The sequence below is a fragment of the Neopsephotus bourkii genome, unplaced genomic scaffold (genome assembly GCF_033783945.1).
Source record: "Neopsephotus bourkii isolate Nb327-2 ecotype Australia unplaced genomic scaffold, CSIRO-AGI_Nbou_v1 NB_245, whole genome shotgun sequence".
Classification (NCBI taxonomy): Eukaryota; Metazoa; Chordata; class Aves; order Psittaciformes; family Psittacidae; genus Neopsephotus; species Neopsephotus bourkii.
Window position 1 is genome coordinate 1,976,987 of NW_026900755.1, and position 19,147 is coordinate 1,996,133.

The following is a 19,147-nucleotide window of genomic DNA, read 5'->3' on the forward strand; positions in this document are numbered from 1 at the left end:
ATTTAAGTCAGTGTACCAGAGAAACTGTGTAAGAGTTAGGTCTAGAATTCTAGTTTTCCATTCCTTGTACTGTGCTTCACATCTAGTGTCTTTCTCCCTTTTTTGAGAAAGGGGAACAGCCCACAGTAGCTCTTGCTTTCATCCCTCTCCCTTTCTCCTTGCTTTGCTTTACACTGTACATCTTCAATGATTTCTCCATCTAAGCTGATAAGAATTGATAAATATCATCAATTTCTATCTAAACTATACAAATGAAGTAGAACATTTAAAGCTCAAAATTGAAGTACCTGAAATTAGACTGTGGGTAGTTACAGATAACATCACTGTATTTAGTACACAAGTCTGAATTTGTTACACAGCTGCAGAAGCAGCAACGCTAACACATAGCTTTTCTAAAGCAACTTTCTTTCTAAGAGGTAAAAGGATGTAAACCTCATATCTGCAGGGAGTATCCCTGACAGGACAGGTGGCCGTAGTGAAGGGGGGATTGTGCAGCAATGTACATTCAGTGCAGTCCTTACAGTAAACAAGATTTCAGTGAAGGAGGTCATATTGCAGAGCAAATCATGTAACTGAGGTAGAATATGAAAAACTGAGAACCAAAAAACATATACCTGAATTGCTAGAGATGTTATTTAAAACAAAACTGACAAGGGCATTTAGATATGTGTGCTGCATGGCTAAAAAAAAGTATTTGAGCAACACTGTGCAATAAAGTGGCCTGCTTTTAAACACAGCATTCATATTATTTTAAATTAGTTGTAAATATACGTATACTTAATATATATGTGGTTTTCATACCAGTGGCTACTTGAGGTGAGTAAAAACCATTTTGCCAGTGCTATTCACGTGCACTCTATAGGTTGACAGACACCAGGAACACAGTGAAAGCAATCTTGAAATTAAACAGAGCTCAGAAAATGCTAACAATCAGTAAGGAAAACTTCATTGCAATTTGCCCAAGATTGTTGACTATTTCATCATGTATTAAAGAAGACAATTAGAAGTTGTGACCACTGGTACTACGTCACCACATAATTTCCCATTTTATACAAAGTGGGATTTGAATTTCATCTTAATTTTTAGAGTTTCAGGTCTTGGAGACATGGTGGTTTATTCAACTATTCCTTTTATTAAAAATATGTCATTTCTGAAAAGAATGAGCAATTAGAATAAAATATAAAGTCAGAAGATTATCCCCCTCCAGGTTGAGTGTTCATGGAAATGATTATCTTGTGTGTTCCAGAAGTAATCTGAAGACAAGAGTTCCTGTTTATAGTATCTCAGATGCGGAAGCTCGTGGATATCTCAGTGCCATTATCAGTTTTTTTCAGGCCTTGAAGGAAGCTCGAACTACTCTCCCCTTAAGAGGCTGAGGGGGGCGAAAATTATTGACCATTTGGATCCTCTGGTCTTCCTCACTGGTGAAGAGGAGCATGCGAAATTTCTCCAGCTGTAAATTTGGGCAAAATAATTCACTGCTCAAGAGGGCAATTGATACTAAAGTTTTGTTATGTTTTTAACAACAAAAGGAAAGTATTCAGTACATTTTAATCTATTGATAGAACAGATTCAAGCAAAGATCCTATAGAGTATTAACAAAAATCAAAAGCTCTGGTTATTAAGCAGCCTGATTATTCACAGGTTAATGGTCTTTCAGCTTAGCCCCATTACAAATCTAATCAGTCACTGCCTGTTTATCCAGCCTTGAGTCCTACAAGAGCTAGGAGAGTATCAGAAGTTTACCTGTTTCTCAGAAATGCTGATTGCTTCTTTCAGCACTATCCATGTTACACTCTCATTAAGGGGTGGTGTTGTCAAAGAACCAAGGTATGTCCAATAATCTGGATTCAATGGCAGGAGACATTTAGGGTTGAAGCTACTAAATTGAGCTTTTGTTCCCTGGGGGAGGGGAAGGAACAAAAAAAAAAAAAAAAAAACCACAAACTTGAAATTTATCTTTTTACTCTTAAGTACAAACTAAATTTAATTATTATTTTAAAATAAGAAAGGCTACAGCAACATTAAAAACTAGCAGAAAGGAAAAGTCTACAAAGCTTTGGTTACCTAACAAGTTTTACAAGAGTAACATGGCAAGTCTTATTCCTGCTCCTGGCTTACCGGACTTTGAGTTCTTGCCCCATTGCCCCTACCAAAGTTCAGCTCTTGTCACAAAAGGTCTAAAAATAAGCAGGAAGCTTATTAAACATATAGTGTTCAGTGGGATCTCTAGATAATATCGTAACAGAATTCCTTGTGTCATTACCTGCTATTTTCTGTTCTTTCACATCTATTTTTGTAGAGAATATATACTATGGAAAACTTGGCCTCAAACAGTCATGTCTGCTAGGACAAATATGTGCTTTAAAAATCAAATGTTCAAGTCTAAAATTAGATGCGGGTTGGTGAACCGAAAGACCTGTAGAAATAGGAGGTGTCCCCTGAAGTCGTGATTGCCTTAACTACCATAGTCTAGGGCAAGATTTTTCAGCTTGTAGGAGTATATGAAAGGTACTTAGTTACTCAAAAAGCACTGTCCAATTGTCTGTAAAATCACTTATAAGAAGCAGAATGTGCAGCTTATTCCCAGTGACAAACCTGCAGAACTTCCACCACTACAGCTGAGGGATAACTATTTCTTTCCTACAAATGGAAGAAATAACTTAAACATCAAAATATCATTAGTGTGTCTGGAGCCTACACACTGCTGTGTTCTTGTCCTTCATAAGCATTATATGGAGGAGCAAGAAATAATATGCCCACTCAAGCATTAGATATAATTTTGCATAACACAACACATGCATGTTATAGAATGCATTAGCCTCATGTAAATCCAGAAAGGATAACATTTGTAGTGGTCTAATCAGTCTGATTAGAAAGCTGTCCTGGGTTTAGCAGTAGCAGTCATTTTTCTCTTTCTTGGTAGCTGGTGCAGTGCTGTGTTTTGACTTTCAGCTGGGAACAGAGCTGAAAAACAATGATGTTTTGGTTTGGTCAAGGACTTTGTGAGCCTCATGCTCTGCCAGAGAGGAGGGGAGCCGGGAGGAAGCAGAGACAGGGCACCTGACCCAAACTGACCAAAGAGGTATTCCATACCACAGCACGTCATGCCCAGGAGGTAACTGGGAGTTAGCCGGAAGGGCTGGGTTGACTGCAGGGTTGGAGGAGGTATCGGTCGGTGCTTAATCGGACTGGGGGTCAAGTTATCGGTCGGCTGGTGATGGGGTGTTGTATTCTCTTCCCTTGTTATTTCATTTATCATTACTATTATTGGTGTTAGCATTAGTGATTTGTGTTATACCTTAGGTACTAAACTGTTCTTATCTCAACCCGTGGGAGTTGCATTCTTTCTGATTCTCCTCTCCGTCCCTCCAGGAGTAGGGGGAGGGCAAGAAAGGGGGGGGAGTGGGTAACAAGCTGTCTGGCTGTGGGTTAAACCACGACAGTTCTTTTTGGCGCCCAACGTGGGGCACGAGGGGTTGAGATAACGACAGATCTGACCATCACAATGCTGATTTATTGGATCTCAGAGTTGTTCCTCTTGATCTCACAGTTTCAGAATGTTGTAACTTACTTAGAGCCGGTATTTGCTGTGTTAGTGTTTATCAAGTGTGGGGCTTGGGCTAAGGTTCTTGTCTCACTGTACTTTATGGCAATGACTTGTAATACGGGCGAGCTCCAGCAGCAGGGCGGGACGGACGTGGCCATGGACTGGTCCCTGGCCGTCCGGCTGCTCCTCACCGTCCTGGCCCTCGCCCTCGCCTCCGTCTGCGTGAGGCTCTGGGGAGCCGATCGGGGGCGGCCCCGGGAGCCGGCGGCTGCTGAAGCGGCCCGGGAGAGCGGCCCCGGGGACCAAGCGGGAGCGGGACCGGAGGCCGCGAGGGGACGGCTGCCGGTGGAGGAGGTCGGGGCGGTCGAGGAGCGGGAGAAGGCGGCGCAGGAGCCGAGCCCCGCAGAGGAGCCGAGCCCCGCGGCCGAGCCCAGCCCCGCAACGGCCGAGAGCATTCCCCGGAAGCCGCCCGCCGATCCCCAGGAGGACGCAGGAGACCCCGCAGCATTTCCCAGCAAGGCAGAGGAGGAAGAGCTGGACTCAGGAAAAGAGAAGCTGGTGGTGGGAGAGCCGGCAAGCACAGCAGCTACACCAGCCCCAGGGACAAGTACAGCAGCATCGTTTGAGAGTTCTGAAGGTTTTGAATGGCCTTTGGGTACCCTTGGGACCTGCCTGCTGATTGTGATGGTGTTCACTATGTTGGCACATACGCAGAGTGTGTTTTGCCCACCACCATTGCGTCTGATCCCAAAATTCAAGCAGAGTCGGGTTTGGGTCTTGTCTGGGGTTAGACAACAATATGGGAGGACCAAGAGGTTTTCCCCAAGGCTGGACAGCCATGAGTGGCAGGGCGTGTGGGACAGTATGGGCAAGTATCTAGTCCACTGGGCCCCTCCAGTGCTTTGGAAACATTGGAGATGGAAGGACAGTGAATTATTTTAAGCCTGGTGGGCCCATGACCCTTAAGGCCAACAGAGCAGAGATGCAACATCGAGATGGACTCATGATCGAGGGGTGGACTTAGCAATGGACACTATTGCCCAGGTTATTCATATGTGTGAACACTGCACACAGCCTCTCCTGCTCTGAAAGACTGTTACAAGAGATGGAGCCTGGCATCATGGACCAGATGGACTCAGCAGCTTTATAGGGACTGGTCCATGCGCTACGATGAAAGTGCACCTAGATAAGAGTGATGGTATATTGAAAATGTGGGATCTGAGCATGACGTGAATGGTATGGAATAAGGGGTGGATAATGTCCTGGGTTTAGCAGTGGCAGTCATTTTTCTCTTTCTTGGTAGCTGGTGCAGTGCTGTGTTTTGACTTTCAGCTGGGAACAGAGCTGAAAAACAATGATGTTTTGGTTTGGTCAAGGACTTTGTGAGCCTCATGCTCTGCCAGAGAGGAGGGGAGGCCGGGAGGAAGCAGAGACAGGACACCTGACCCAAACTGACCAAAGAGGTATTCCATACCACAGCACGTCATGCCCAGGATGTAACTGGGAGTTAGCCGGAAGGGCAGGTGGACTGCAGGGTTGGAGGAGGTATCGGTCGGTGCTTGGTCGGGCTGGGGGAGCAAGTTATCGGTCGCCTGGTGATGGGGTGTTGTATTCTCTTCCCTTGTTATTTCCTTTATCATTACTATTATTGATGGTAGCAGTAGTGATTTGTGTTATACCTTAGGTACTAAACTGTTCTTATCTCAACCCGTGGGAGTTGCATTCTTTCTGATTCTCCTCTCCGTCCCTCCAGGAGTAGGGGGAGGGCAAGAAAGGGGGGGGAGTGGGTAACAAGCTGTCTGGGTGGGGTAAAACCACGACAAAAGAGCACTTGAGAAAGCGCAGCAGGTATCTATCTTCAAAGCTCTCAGACACATGTGGTTAAAGAGCATATATCATATAGTGATATATCACATATCACTACAAGATTGGACTGCTCAGGACCTCTGTCCTGGGTTCAGCAGCAGCAGCCATTTTTTCTCCTTCTTAGTAGCTGATGCAGTGCTGTGATTTTTACTTTTGGCCTGGGAACAGCGCTGTGTCCTGGGTTTAGCAGTGGCAGTCATTTTTCTCTTTCTTGGTAGCTGGTGCAGTGCTGTGTTTTGACTTTCAGCTGGGAACAGAGCTGAAAAACAATGATGTTTTGGTTTGGCCAAGGACTTTGTGAGCCGCATGCTCTGCCAGGGAGGAGGGAAGCTGGGAGGAAGCAGAGACAGGACACCTGACCCAACCTGACCAAAGAGGTATTCCATACCACAGCACGTCATGCCCAGGAGGTAACTGGGAGTTACCTGGAAGGGATAGGACTGCGGGGTTGAGGAGGTATCGGTCGGTGCTTGGTTGGGCTGGGGGGGGCGAGTTATCAGTCGGCTGGTGGTGAGGTGTTGTATTCTCTTCCCTTGTTATTTCCTTTATCATTACTATTATTGGTGGTAGCAATAGTGATTTGTGTTATACCTTAGTTACTAAACTGTTCTTATCTCAACCCATGGGAGTTGCATTCTTTTTGATTCTCCTCTCCGTCCCTCCGAGAATAGGGAAGGGCAAGAAGGGGGGGTGGGGGGGGGAGTGGACAAGCTGTCTGGCTGGGGTTAAACCACAACATACTGATAACACCAATGCTTTCAGTTGCTGCTCAGTAACGTCTACTCTGACCAAGGACTTTCTGAGTCTCATGCTCTGTCAGGGAGGAGGGGAAGCCAGGAGGAAGCAGAGACAGGACACCTGACACAAACTAACAAAAAAAGGTATATTCCATACCACAGCACTTCATGCCCACTATATAAACTGGGGGCAGTTACCCAGAAGGGTTAGATCACTGCTTGGTCAGGCTGTGTATCGGTCAGCGGTTGTATTCTCTTTTGTTGTTATCTCCCTTATCATTATTATTATTGGTGGTAGCAGTAGTGGTTTGTGTTATACCTTAGTTACTGTACTGCTCTTATCTCAACCCGTGGGAGTTACATTCTTTCGATTCTCCTTCCCATCCCTCCAAGAGCGGGGGCAGCGCATAAGCAGCTGCATGGTTCTGAGTTACTGGCTAGGCTTAAACCCTGACAACCTCATAAAATTGTCCCCCAACAGAGCTTTATAGCAGAAGACAGACAGCCAACTTCAACTTGTTCAAGGTGAGGCTCAATGGAAGAGGATTATTTGGCCAAGTCTAAAAGCTGAGCCTGAAGAGTCATGGAGCTTTTGATTTTTAGACGCTCTGGGAAAGGTACAACCTCTGAATGACCAGTGGGGCCAGCACAGATTTGTGAAGCACTTGAGATTACGCAAGTGAGATGAACTTCGGAGGGGAAAAGGAGAATATAACTACAGTGATATTCTAATGATGGGAGATTTGTGGTGGGTGTTTTTCCATTTTTGTCTCAAACATGTACATGAGCCTGATTTTTAAAGGATATCCCCAAAACAAATAAAGAGCTTAAGACTTACTTTAAATTTTACCATGTAAAAAGCATCAGTGAGTCTGTTCATACTGGCATGTTCTTGCCCAATCTAAAATAATGGAATAGACAAATTAAATAAGAATGACTATAATTATGCTTTCAATAGGTGTTGTTTTCTTATCTGAATCTCAACATTCCTACTAACATAACTTTAACAGCAATTTGCAATGAGTTACTGCCTCCAATAAGTCATCTGTTTTCCTTAAGCACTTCTTAAATATGCAGCTTGGTTCTCAAACACTTGACAGCATAATGCTTTTCATCATCTAAACATGCTATTTTTGCAATTCTTACCTCCAAGAAAACAGCAACTACTGCCAAGCCATCTGGAGCTGCTGCTGCTTCTCCAAATGTTGCGTATTTTCTGGCATTCCAGTGAACTAAGTGGAGCTTTAAAGAAAAATAACAAACAGGAATTAAACAAATTAGTAATAGAAGTTGCTAACATAGTTTGTCTCATGCGAACAGACACTAATAGTCATTTATAACATAATGTAGTTTTTACTCCAAAGGCATCTTTGGAAGGATTAACAAGTTCAGACTTTTGAACCAGTCCATCAACATGGACAGACACTGGACAAAGTTGCTGTGTATCAACCTGTATTGGGCTTGCATGGCACAGTCTTCGTAGCAGGTGGGGTACAGGGGTGTTTTCTGTGAGAAGTTACTGGGAGCTCTGCCTGTGTGCAATAGAGCCAATGCCAGCCAACTCCAAGACAGACTCCACCACTGGCCAAGGCTGAGGCATCAGTGATGGTAGCACCTCTGGGACTACGTATTTAAGGGGAAAAAACAGTGCAGCTTCAGCTGGAAAGAGGAGTGAGAATATGTTAGAGGAACAGCTCTGCAGACACCAAGGTCAGTGCAGAAGGAGGCAAAGAGGCATTCCAGGCACTGGAGCAGAGATTCTCCTGCAGCCCATGGTGAGGCAGGCTATTCCCCTGCAACCCATGGAGGTCCATGGTGGAACAGATATCGACCTGCAGCCCAGAGAGGAACTCACACCAGAGCAGGGGGATGCCCAAAGACAGCTGTGACCCTGTGGGAAGCCCAGGCTGGAGCAGGTTTGCTATCAGGACTGGTGACCCCATGGGGGACCCATGCTGGGGCAGTCTGTTCCTGAAGGACTGCACCCTGTGGAGGGGACCCACGCTGGAGCCGTTCATGAAGAACTGCAGCCTGTGCAAAGGGCTCATGTTGTAGAAGTTCATGGAGGACTGTCTTCCATGGGAGAGACCCCACACTGAAGCAGGGGAAGAGCATGAAGAGTCCTCCCCTGAGGAGGAAGGAGCAGAAGAAAACTTGTAAGGTTGTGACCACAACCCTTATTCCCCATACCACTGTGCCAGGGGTGGAAGGAGGCAGAGGAAATCAGGAGTAAATTTAAACCTGGGAGAAAGGTGTTTATCAAGGATTTGGTTTTATTTCTCATTATCCTACCAATTTGTTTGGTAATAAATTAAACAGATTTTTCTCAAGTCAAGTTCTGTTTTGCCCATGACTAACTGGCGAGTGATCTCTTCCTGTCCTGATCACCTTCTTTCACCTGCCCAGCTGAGGAGGCAACTGATAGATCAGCATGGCTGGACACCAGGTGCCCACCAAGACTCACCCCACCACATAGCTTTAATTGGAACAAATCAGGCATTAACCTGTGACCTATCTTCCCTGGTATAGGCCTTCATCCCATAAAGCACTATGCTCTGCTGCTTACTGGTAAACTCCAGGATGCCATGCTGCCATACTTGGGATAGACTGAGCTGGGAAAGGTCTGTGCCTTGTCCTTGTTTTGCAGAACTTCAATAGCCCCCAAACAAAGACATTTCTAAGCTATGTATAGCACTGGCTCATTAACGTCTGTGCTGACCTAACCATGAGTAAGCAACCAGAATTTTAAAGGACATTCAGTCCCCACTGCAGACAAAGTCATTTGTCAACAGCATTTGCATGAATTAATCCAACTGTAAAACACACATTGTTACCTCACAGGGAAAAGGCTTGCCATCAATTGTGTGCTCCGATCCCTGGCTGGGATTTGTCCCCCAGTGAAAGTGAAACTGCTTTAGCCGAAATGGATTCTCAAGGGGACCACCACCGATGGCTAGGCAAAAAAAAAAACAACAAAGGAAAAAGCTTAAGCATTCTGCCTTTTTAGCTCCCGTTAGTAAAGACTAACTGTTGTTGGCACAATAGTAGAAAAAAAATTAGTAGCATTTCCTAATTGCCAAATTGAAGAGATACATCATCCAGACATTTAGAAGGGTTGCATTCCTTAAATGGAAAGCACCTGAATTCATGTAAAATTTTAAATTAAAAAGATGGAGTGGCTATTTGTACAGAATTTTGTAGCTTTTTTCAAAGGTGATGTATGAAGATGTGGCAGCCATAGTTATGGTTATGCCTTTCTTGTTAAACATAGTAAATACACGTTAAAAATTGGGGAAAAAAAACTGAAACAAAACAAAAAAAAATCAGCCATTTGAAATTTGTGTAGTTAAAGTATTTTTGACAGGGCTACTTGGGAGTTTGTGCAAAACACTGTAGATACCTTCACATCAGGTAAGTAATACAGCTAAGACTTTCCTTTTTAGAGTATCTTTACATCCAGTGGAGGTTATCTATATTCTGTTTCCTTTAAAAACCTGATCCCATAAAAGAGGTAATATAATAGGCTGTACTTCACACGACACCATTCAGAATCTCAAATTGCCTTATAAAAGTGAGGAAATGTTACAGAGAAACTTCATACATCATTTAGAAATAACACTTAAGAACTGATGAATGTTTAAGATGCCATCTATAGAAGATACTTTACCAACAGCATCAGTTATCCTCCTGTAATTTTATATGGCACTAAATCAAATGAATTTTGCTCAACACACATGAAAACCTGATCAAAGTCTTATTTCAACAAAATTAGAAAGACATTTAGTTTCTGTAAAACACTCATCTTTGATGTAGTCAGTAATATTTAATTTAAAATATTAAAGCAGGGGCTTGCACAGAGCTGCCACATGTTAATAGTTCCAGCTGGCCTTTATGCAGGAAACTGGTGTTGCCAAATCAAAGGATTTAGTATTAATTAGGAATCTAAGTCTGTTCTTGTACGTTATTCTGAACTTAGTAATAACATCCATCACCTGTCTTAAATATTATTTTAAGAAATCTAGCTATGATGGCGTACTGTCAAATGCTGTTGTGCCATTTATACAGAGGTGTGAGTCACCAGATCTATTTCAACACAACTAAAACCACTTTAAATCATGTCTTCCACTCCTAGCAGCCTTCTTCTTTAAAAGCATTATTGAAACAAGGCATGTGCTTAGTGCAGCAAGGACAGAGGTCTTGATTTCCATGTGCTCTGAGTCTGTATCGTTTAATCCAGCTTAACACATGTTCTCAAGCTGCATAAAGTTCACTGTTATGTAGATAAAGTTCAGGTTTGAATTGCATTAATGTAGTTAGCAAGCTAAGGTAATACTCCACACATATTTTACAAATTCTCTTTCATAGGGTGTCATTCTTAATGGATCTGTGTAGTAAGATTTTGGGGAAAATCAACATCCAGTCTTCTTTTCAAAGTCAGTGATGATGCTTGAAAACCTGATCATTTGGCTGGGTGGATTCATTCACAAAGAGAAATTTTATACCAGAATGGCTGGAATTTTAACCCCCAGCCCTTATTTCAAAGGGCTACCAGCACAGACAAGTCATGTAAAACATGTTACTTTCTGTTATGTAGGGTATCCTATTTAGTTAGAATCAATAAACATGCCCAAATGAAATCAGCTTATAGGTTTAAAAGTTATCATCCCCACTTGAATGCTCCTCTCCTACCCCACAGATGCAAAACCAAGTTCTACCATGGAAGTAGGATTAACAGAAGCAATCAATCACTTAAGCATTTATAATCTCTGGCAAGAGCTAAGAGACAAGAATAATACACAACTGCAGATAGTCCAACATCCACAAGCTGCTGCCAACTCAGAATTGGCTGAAGGTTTTATAATTTCCGAAGAAATTGAATTGCTATGAGTCAGGAAAGAAAAAAAGAAAAAAACACAAGGTAACAGCGATTGGTCCAGATACAACTTGGTGTAGTGACTATGATTATAATGACCCCATCTCTGCTAATGCTTTTCTCTTCCCCACCCCTGTCAATGGAAACTGGGCAGAGAGCCAGACAGGACTGGCATGTTGGTTAGCATCTTTGATTTGGATGATCATGGAAGGAGGGTAGTGAGGAGCTTAGATATTGCTCTGCATGCTGATGTGGTGTAGGAGCGATGAAGAGACGCATGGATTCCTTGTCTAACAAACTGACAACCCTCATTTAGAAGGTAAGCGCTGCAAACAATCTTCTGATTTCCCGCATGCAAGAGCTTTTCCAGACACAGAGTTCTGATGTGCAATATTGCATTGTAGGCATCTCAAGTGAAGGCAAGAAACACGGGGCTCAAGAAGACAAAATATAAAGGGCTCTGGCCGTATGCCCTGTTCTAAATTAAAATTATGTATCATAAATACACCACATAGAATATACTTACTTGTTTCCCTTCACTAAATCACAAAAGAGTTAGTTGGCTGTGTATTAGTCTCACCTGTCTTGTCATCGGTATCTTCAAACTGAACCATAACTGAATGGCCATTGTTGGAGATGTTAAGAGAGGTACATGATTCATAGGAGAAAATGAGTGGCTTCAGATTAGGGTCATAAACTGCTCTTGCAGAAACTATATCAATAGGTGACTGGCGGTTCCCTTGGGCAATAGGATAAGATCTGTGCCACTCTGAAGGTCCTTCAAAAAGAAAAGAAAGGAGAACCCCATTATTTTCTTCCTACTATACACAAAATAAAGATTACCGATTTTCATGAGGTTTGAAGTAAAGCTTGGTGAGCAGGAGTGACTCAAAAGTGTGGTCTCTGAGGAGTTAATTTGAATTCTAAGCTGCTGTGTTTTTATTAGCACAAACAGGCTGCAGCAAGATGGGGGATTCAACTATCTTGTACAAAACACACTGAGTCAGAACATCCACAGACTGCTGTATCTTCAGTTACTTGTGCCACTCATTCTCTCTGGAGTTTCTAATTACATTGCTGATGTATCTGAAGACCATCCAAGGCAGTGCAGGTGTAAACTCACTTGCATGCACACATGCACTCCTCAAAGAAACAGCATTTAATTCTTCCTGGGAAAGATAGTGTAAAAGCTCCGGTGATTCAAATTAGATGCAGATGACTCAATCTCTTAGCTACTGACTATGCAGTTATTTTTAAAGTAATTTTATGACTGCAGTAAATCTTTGAGGCAGCTTCATTCTTTACTCATGCCCATTATGGTATCTCTCTACCCTGAGTGAAGGGTACAGTGTGATAATTAACATTTTTGGACTTCCTGACCTCAATAGAGTTGTGAGAAAGACCAATTTAATAACAGCTCTCTGCCACCAGAGCTGGAACATTCTTAACTGTTTGAGATAATAAAAACCTTATCTGCATCAAAGAATTAGTTACGACTTTTTCTACTTCAGTATGGTAATGCAAGAAGCAGTTGAGATCTTCCATTGCTTATGTTCATAAAGTATTAAGAGTAAGAACTTAACTGTAAAACTCCCACATACCTTCATGAGCAGAAACTTTTTTAAGTCAAGCACATGTATTTACCCTCCTTGAGTTTACATAACAAAACAAGTAATCTATTATGATTTTATTTGTCTTTGGCATTTTCTGAAAAGCTAAGCTGATAAAATAGTATCTTTTCTCAGCCTGACTATGCAGCAGATTCAGATTTAAATGCTGTTACACAATCTTAGGCAATATAATTTGTCTCTTATAAGCTTTGTAAGACTGGCTTTGTTATTATAACCTATATGCCCAAACACATAACACTGTCTAATAGCACTAACCAGCTTCGCTTAGTATTCAAACTTGCTTTTGGACCCACAGAAACTAAAATAATGGCTGTTAAGAGAGACTGGTTCCTGAACATTACGCAAAAGACTGCCTTACTGGACATCAGCCAGTCATCCATCCTTCTCTCTAAAGGACACAGGTGCTATAAAACACTGCTGTAGGAATCGCTCAGTAGCTTCATGTATCCTCTCACTGTGACATACGTTCTTGGAGGTGGGAAGCAAAGGAGGATGACTAAATTAAAAGCTGTCAAATCAGAAAGTATAAACTGTTCTGTAGCGATCTCTGAAACTCATCTGTTCAATTTACTCATGTTCTAGAAATATAACATATACCTTACTTTGTCCACATCTGTGCTAGCATAGATACCACATTGCAACTGCTGTACTTGATCAGCAGATCTATTACTGCTCTACTAAATCTTCTTTACTTAAAAGAGTTGCTTTTAGAGACACAGACACAGTTAATCCTTTCCCTAACAGCTTTTTGGAAAGGGACCCATCTGTAATAACTGCAGCCTGAAAAAAGCCCACTCAGCACTGCTTCCCTCAGGTTAGGGACATTGATTCCAACAACGAAAGGCAGCAGTCACACATTTGTGCCTCTTTCGGGGCCACTTTCTGGATGCTATTTATTATCAAGAAAGTAATTAATTACCTGCTGTACATACTTGGTGCTTGCAGACATCAAAATGCAGAGGAGCTCTGCAGGGCTTAGGCAACAGCTCTAGAAAGAAAACGAGTGGGGGAAGAGAGAGAGATGCAGCACGGAAATGCTAAGACCTACCGTCATCCTTCCCATATCCCCAGATGCGGTGGCCAGTCATTATAGGTGAGCTGCGCCCCGCTCTGCTGCCAGCTCTCTGCTCGGGGCACCGCTTCTCTACCTGCCCTTATAACAGCTCACCGCGGGATAGGGTCAGCCCCTTAAAGGTACAGAGCACCAAAGCATCTCCTGCCCGACAGGGGAAGTACCTGCGCTCCTCCTGCTCACTGTGGTAACTCAGCACAGGAGGAGGACAATGTAAAAGTGAGATAACTGAAGTCCCAGGACGCAGAGAAGAACGAGACTGTCCGGCTGGCATTTAGGGAAAAATGGTAGTATTTTCCCATTCTGCACCAGGTGGGAGCAAGAGCCATAACCTGCTCTGAGCATGAGGGCACAGTAATGTGCTTTCATGTTCTGCAAGGAGAAACATCGTTGCCTCTCTTTTCTTCAACACTCCTTCCAGCTGCAAGAAAACCAACGATGTTTGCACCTGATTTGTAATTAAAACTTCAGAATCGGTGCTTAGGTGAAAAGAACATTCTCATATCAGAAAGATTACTAGTGCTACTTTTAAATAAGGTAGATCAAACCTGCATTTTTTTTCTTTTTCTTTGTAACTAAAGAAGCTTTTAAAAAAGACAAAAATAAAACCGGTTACATTAGAGAACAGAACTCTAGGCTAGAGAGCAGACTCTAGGCTAAGTAGCTGACCTGTGAAACCTCAGTTATCTGTATGACCCAGTAGCTGCCTGCGTCCTGCTAAACCAGTGAAGAGGCTACAATACAATACTCAATCTGTAGCTGTAAAATGTCTTAAGACATCTTTGTGGCAAGAAAACACCTCCTTGGTAGGGATTTTGTTAGATCTGAGGAAAAGCTGTCAGTTAAGGCTACATTTTATAAACATATTGATTTTCACAAAAACAGCAGCACACAGAAATAGGGATCCTTCCATTACACAATCAATGAAATAGAAGGAAAAAAAAATCAATGAAAGCATTTTATGCAACTTTTACATTGTGGTAGTGCATTGTAAGAATTAACTTCCTTTTCCATAGGAGCTTTCCATAGGAGTCAGCTATAAAACTTTTGAGATTTACTAAAGTAAGCTAAATCACTCAGGGATGTAAACTGCTGTAAAAGTGTCCACAGGATAATTTTACAGTCACTCACTGAGGTCAACTTCTTCATTTACTGCTGTTTAACTCCTGTGATCGACTCAGGTCCCTGTGGGCCTGGCACATGAACCAGGTGCTGACACTGCAGGTATGTTTGTAGCCAAATAGTCTGCACACACCTCAGGGAGACTCAGGAATAGGAAGGAGTACAGCAGTACTGCCATCAGGTTACCTTGTTGCTCAGCAGGACAAATCACAGAATCATAGAATCATAGAATAGTTAGGGTTGGAAAGGACCTTAAGATCATCAAGTTCCCACCCCCTGCCATGGGCAGGGACACCTCGCTCTAAACCATATTACCCAAGGCCTCGTCCAACCTGGCCTTGAACACTGCCAGGGATGAAGCATTCACAACCTCCCTGGGCAACCTATTCCAGTGCCTCACCACCCTAACAGGAAAGAATTTCCTCCTTATATCCAATCTAAACATCCCCTGTTCAAGTTTTAACCCATTACCCCTTGTCCTACCACTACAGTCCCTAATGAAGAGTCCACCCCCAGCATCCCTATAGGCCCCCTTCAGATACTGGAAGGCTGCTATGAGGTCTCCACGCAGCCTTCTCTTCTCCAGGCTGAACAGCCCCAACTTTCTCAGCCTGTCTTCATACGGGAGGTGCTCCAGTCCCCTGATCATCCTCGTGGCCCTCCTCTGGACTTGTTCCAACAGTTCCATGTCCTTTTTATGTTGAGGACACCAGAACTGCACACAATACTCCAAGTGAGGTCTCATGAGAGCAGAATAAAGGGGCAGGATCACCTCCTTCGACCTGCTGGTCACGCTCCTTTTGATGCAGCCCAGGATACGGTTGGCTTTCTGGGCTGCAAGCGCACACTGAAGCCGGCTCATGTTCATTTTCTCATCAACCAGCACCCCCAAGTCCTTCTCCTCAGGGCTGCTCTGAATCTCTTCTCTGCCCAACCTGCAGCTGTGCCTGGGATTGCTCCGACCCAGGTGTAGGACCTTGCACTTGGCATGGTTAAACTTCATGAGGTTGGCATCAGCCCACCTCACAAGCGTGTCAAGGTCCCTCTGGATGGCATTCCTCCCCTCCAGCGTATCAACTGAACCACACAGCTTGGTGTCATCAGCAAACTTGCTGAGGGCGCACTCAATCCCACTGTCCATGTCAGCGACAAAGATGTTGAACAAGACCGGTCCCAACACTGATCCCTGAGGGACACCACTCGTTACTGGTCTCCAGGTAGACATTGAGCCATTGACCACAACTCTTTGTGTGCGGCCATCCAGCCAGTTCTTTATCCACCGAGTGGTCCATTCATGAAATTGTTGTCTCTCCAATTTAGAGACAAGGATGTCGTGTGGGACAGTGTCGAACGCTTTACACAAATCCAGGTAGATGACATCAACTGCTCTACCGCTGTCCATCAGTTCTGTAGCCCCATCATAGAAGGCCATCAAATTGGTCAGGCAGGATTTCCCCTTAGTGAAGCCATGCTGGCTGTCACCAAGCACCTTGTTGTTTTTCATGTGCCTTAGCATGCCTTCCAGGAGAATCTGCTCCAAGATTTTGCCAGGCACAGAGGTGAGACTGACTGGTCTGTAATTGCCTGGGTCATCCATTTTCCCCTTCTTGAAAATGGGGGTTATATTTCCCTTTTTCCAGTTGCCGGGAACTTCACCTGACTGCCATGATTTTTCAAATATGATGGCCAGCGTCTTAGCAACTTCATTCGCCAGCTCAGAGAAGTTGTGATGCTTCAGTTCTTATTCTTGTGTGGCTCTGTGATTGTAGACAGGGAAGCAAGATGTAGACAGAGCCTGTCAGATGCATATAGTCAAGAAAGCTGTTCTAGATCATGGGAAATGATCAACTTGCCAGTGAAAAGATGAAATGGAAGAGGAATTTTGTAAGGAAAAAACCCCAAAGTATACTTTGGAAAAAAAAACCTATGCAAGATAGAGAATACTGAGCAACTGTTTTCAAGACAAACTTGAAAACTGAGGCTCAGCTCTGGCTCACAGGACACAGTTCCACTGAAGTGGCCCTACATGCATTTGATACCATTCCCCACTTCAGCTAAATGTTCAAAACCACACAGCTGTCTACATGTGACATACTATATGCTAAGGCAGGGCATAGGAAGAACTCTAAGACAAGGGAAAACATGCTGAATATATGGCAGGAAGTAGACTCCACAAAATGGATATATGATTGGTTTGATTTAGAAAAGTGAAAAGGGGGGAATGGCAATACTGGAGAGTGAAAAAATAGCTTAAATAGAATTTTATCTAAGAATGATAGTCAGTGTGTACATGATAGTTTAATGTACTCCCCCACCCATTTACTCTTCTTTGTTTTTAAGGAAAATATGAAGTTTTCCTTAAAGTGAGAGTAAAATGGCTGCTTATACAAGTATCTCATTATTCTGTAACCCTGATGCCTCTTGATAGTGACTTCCTCTAAGAAAGGATTTTTTCTGATTCTGTCCTCAAACTATCATTTATCACTACAAAGGTTGTGGTAGCAATCGAATTCTGATTTCAATTTTACTACCTTGAATCAAGGATAATTACATCACATTCATGTTCTTCTGGAATTGAGAAGAACAGAGTGTAAGTGCTTAAAGGCAAGATTTCTCCAGTGCTGAGCTAAAAGTGAAGTACTTCCAACATCCACAGATTTCTCACAGGCTTTGACTACACCTCAAAAGTGTCTGCTTGATGGTGAATGACAGGAAGATGTAATTCCACCCATTACAGTGTATCATTTCAATCCATCTTAAAGAATAATTCTGTCTTCCCCCGTCTTCATAATTACAGTTTAATTCCTCTTTGACAGTAATAATGAGTGGAGAGAACAGCAGCCTAGGACAAATACCTAGGTTCTTCTGGACCTGTCACAGTGTTATGATATGAACTAACAACAAATGCTCCAGTTCTCCCATCCCTATATATGGAATACTTTTATGATTTAATTTGGGCCCTCTTTATTAAAAATGTTGTATAGAAGTGAGTATTATAGTGACACAGCTCCAAGTAAGATTGGAATGCAGAATAGAAGTTAAACTTCGCAGGTTTCAGGAAATTGGATTTTTGAATTTTTAAGGCAAGTTATCTCTATAATGCATATCTGGAGTCATTGGGAGGTATTCACACAAAGACGTGATGTGTCTTGAGGACAATGCTGTTGGTATGTAATTGCATCACTATAGAGGGGCAGAGCATTTTAGGAGATGCAAAATGAAGGAGTAGTTGTTTGGTTTTGAGGTGAATGGCTAAATGGCGTTCAGTGTATTTGCTTAGGTAACTTGGCAATTATCTTTGATGAGCATTTGTATGTAACAGCAACATACATTTGAAAGAGGTGTCATGTGCCTTCTTTAATGCATATGAGTGTGTCTGATCTGTCATTGCCTATTAACAAAAATATGGCAGAAATACCACCAGTCCCATCAGGCTGCTCACTCTGGAGCCTTTGAAGTACAGTAAGTAGGAGCAGATTAAATGTTAAAACAGTCATCACTCCAGAGCTTGCCTACACCTCGGGTTCTTGAAAGAGTATCTTGTTTATCGAGGCAGCTCGTCTCTCTCCTTACATCGCTGTTATGAGTGCTGGCAGTTTCCAACTGGGAGTTGCAGTAAGGTGACATCTGTTCTTTATGTTCGCATTAAAGTAACATCTAACGAACCCACAAATGGCACAAAAAAATACTGCACAAGGTAAATACAAACAGGAGGGTGAACTGCCAATGTGGAACAGTAAAAAGCCGTATTGTTCCAGGTTTTTCTTATAACTTTTTTAGTATTTAAAAAGTGACTGCATACACTTGGTGATTGATGATAGAAATTTCCATATTATATTCTTGTTTTTCTTTGCAAACACAAACCCACCAGAAAAGGGGACTTATATTTTGGAACTAAGTCTGAAATACTAATTCTTACAATTATAGTATATCAATTTGAACTGTAATTGCAGCAGATAGTGAGAATCGAATGAGACAACTTTTGACTTAGGTAAGCAGAACATTCCCACAAATACTGCACCAGGGGTTGAGATTTCAAAAGAAGGAAGGATTTACTATGAGAAAAAGGAACTTTGGAGAAGATACCGTGTATGGGAAAGCAGAAGAGGAAGTGCTCTTTTGTATTACAATGTCATCTGCAAATTAGATTGCAATTCAGTGCAATCTGCACTGAATGGCACTGTTTTGTAAAGTTGGGGCTGCTCAGCCTGGAGAAGAGAAGGCTGCGTGGAGACCTCATAGCAGCCTTCCAGTATCTGAAGGGGGCCTATAGGGATGCTGGGGAGGGACTCTTCG

The 19,147-nt window shown here is 42.8% G+C and overlaps 1 protein-coding gene across 2 annotated transcripts; it reads right to left on the minus strand.

Moving 5' to 3' along the window:
- Window positions 1-1,128: 1,128 nt before the first annotated feature.
- On the minus strand, window positions 1,129-13,947 carry CA7 (carbonic anhydrase 7). Of its 2 annotated transcripts, XM_061345948.1 has the most exons (7): window positions 13,706-13,944; window positions 11,607-11,804; window positions 8,988-9,106; window positions 7,300-7,395; window positions 6,992-7,054; window positions 1,747-1,902; window positions 1,129-1,453 (listed from the first exon to the last, which is right to left on the minus strand). In XM_061345948.1, the coding sequence occupies exons 1-7, from the start codon at window positions 13,743-13,745 to the stop codon at window positions 1,331-1,333; spliced, it is 795 nt and encodes a 264-aa protein (XP_061201932.1). In that variant the 5' UTR covers window positions 13,746-13,944; the 3' UTR covers window positions 1,129-1,330. The 2 variants fall into 2 exon arrangements, with proteins under 2 accessions (XP_061201932.1, XP_061201933.1); XM_061345949.1 differs by lacking the exon at window positions 6,992-7,054 and having other exon boundaries at window positions 13,706-13,947.
- Between the last annotated feature and the right edge of the window lie 5,200 nt (window positions 13,948-19,147).

Coding starts and splice junctions, on each gene's coding strand:
- CA7 (XM_061345948.1), bottom strand. CDS start 13,745: ATGACTGGCCACCGCATCTGGGGATATGGGAAGGATGACG. Junction 11,805..13,705: donor GGGATATGGGAAGGATGACG/GTAGGTCTTAGC, acceptor TTCTTTTTGAAG/GACCTTCAGAGTGGCACAGA. Junction 7,055..7,299: donor TAGTTGCTGTTTTCTTGGAG/GTAAGAATTGCA, acceptor CCATTATTTTAG/ATTGGGCAAGAACATGCCAG.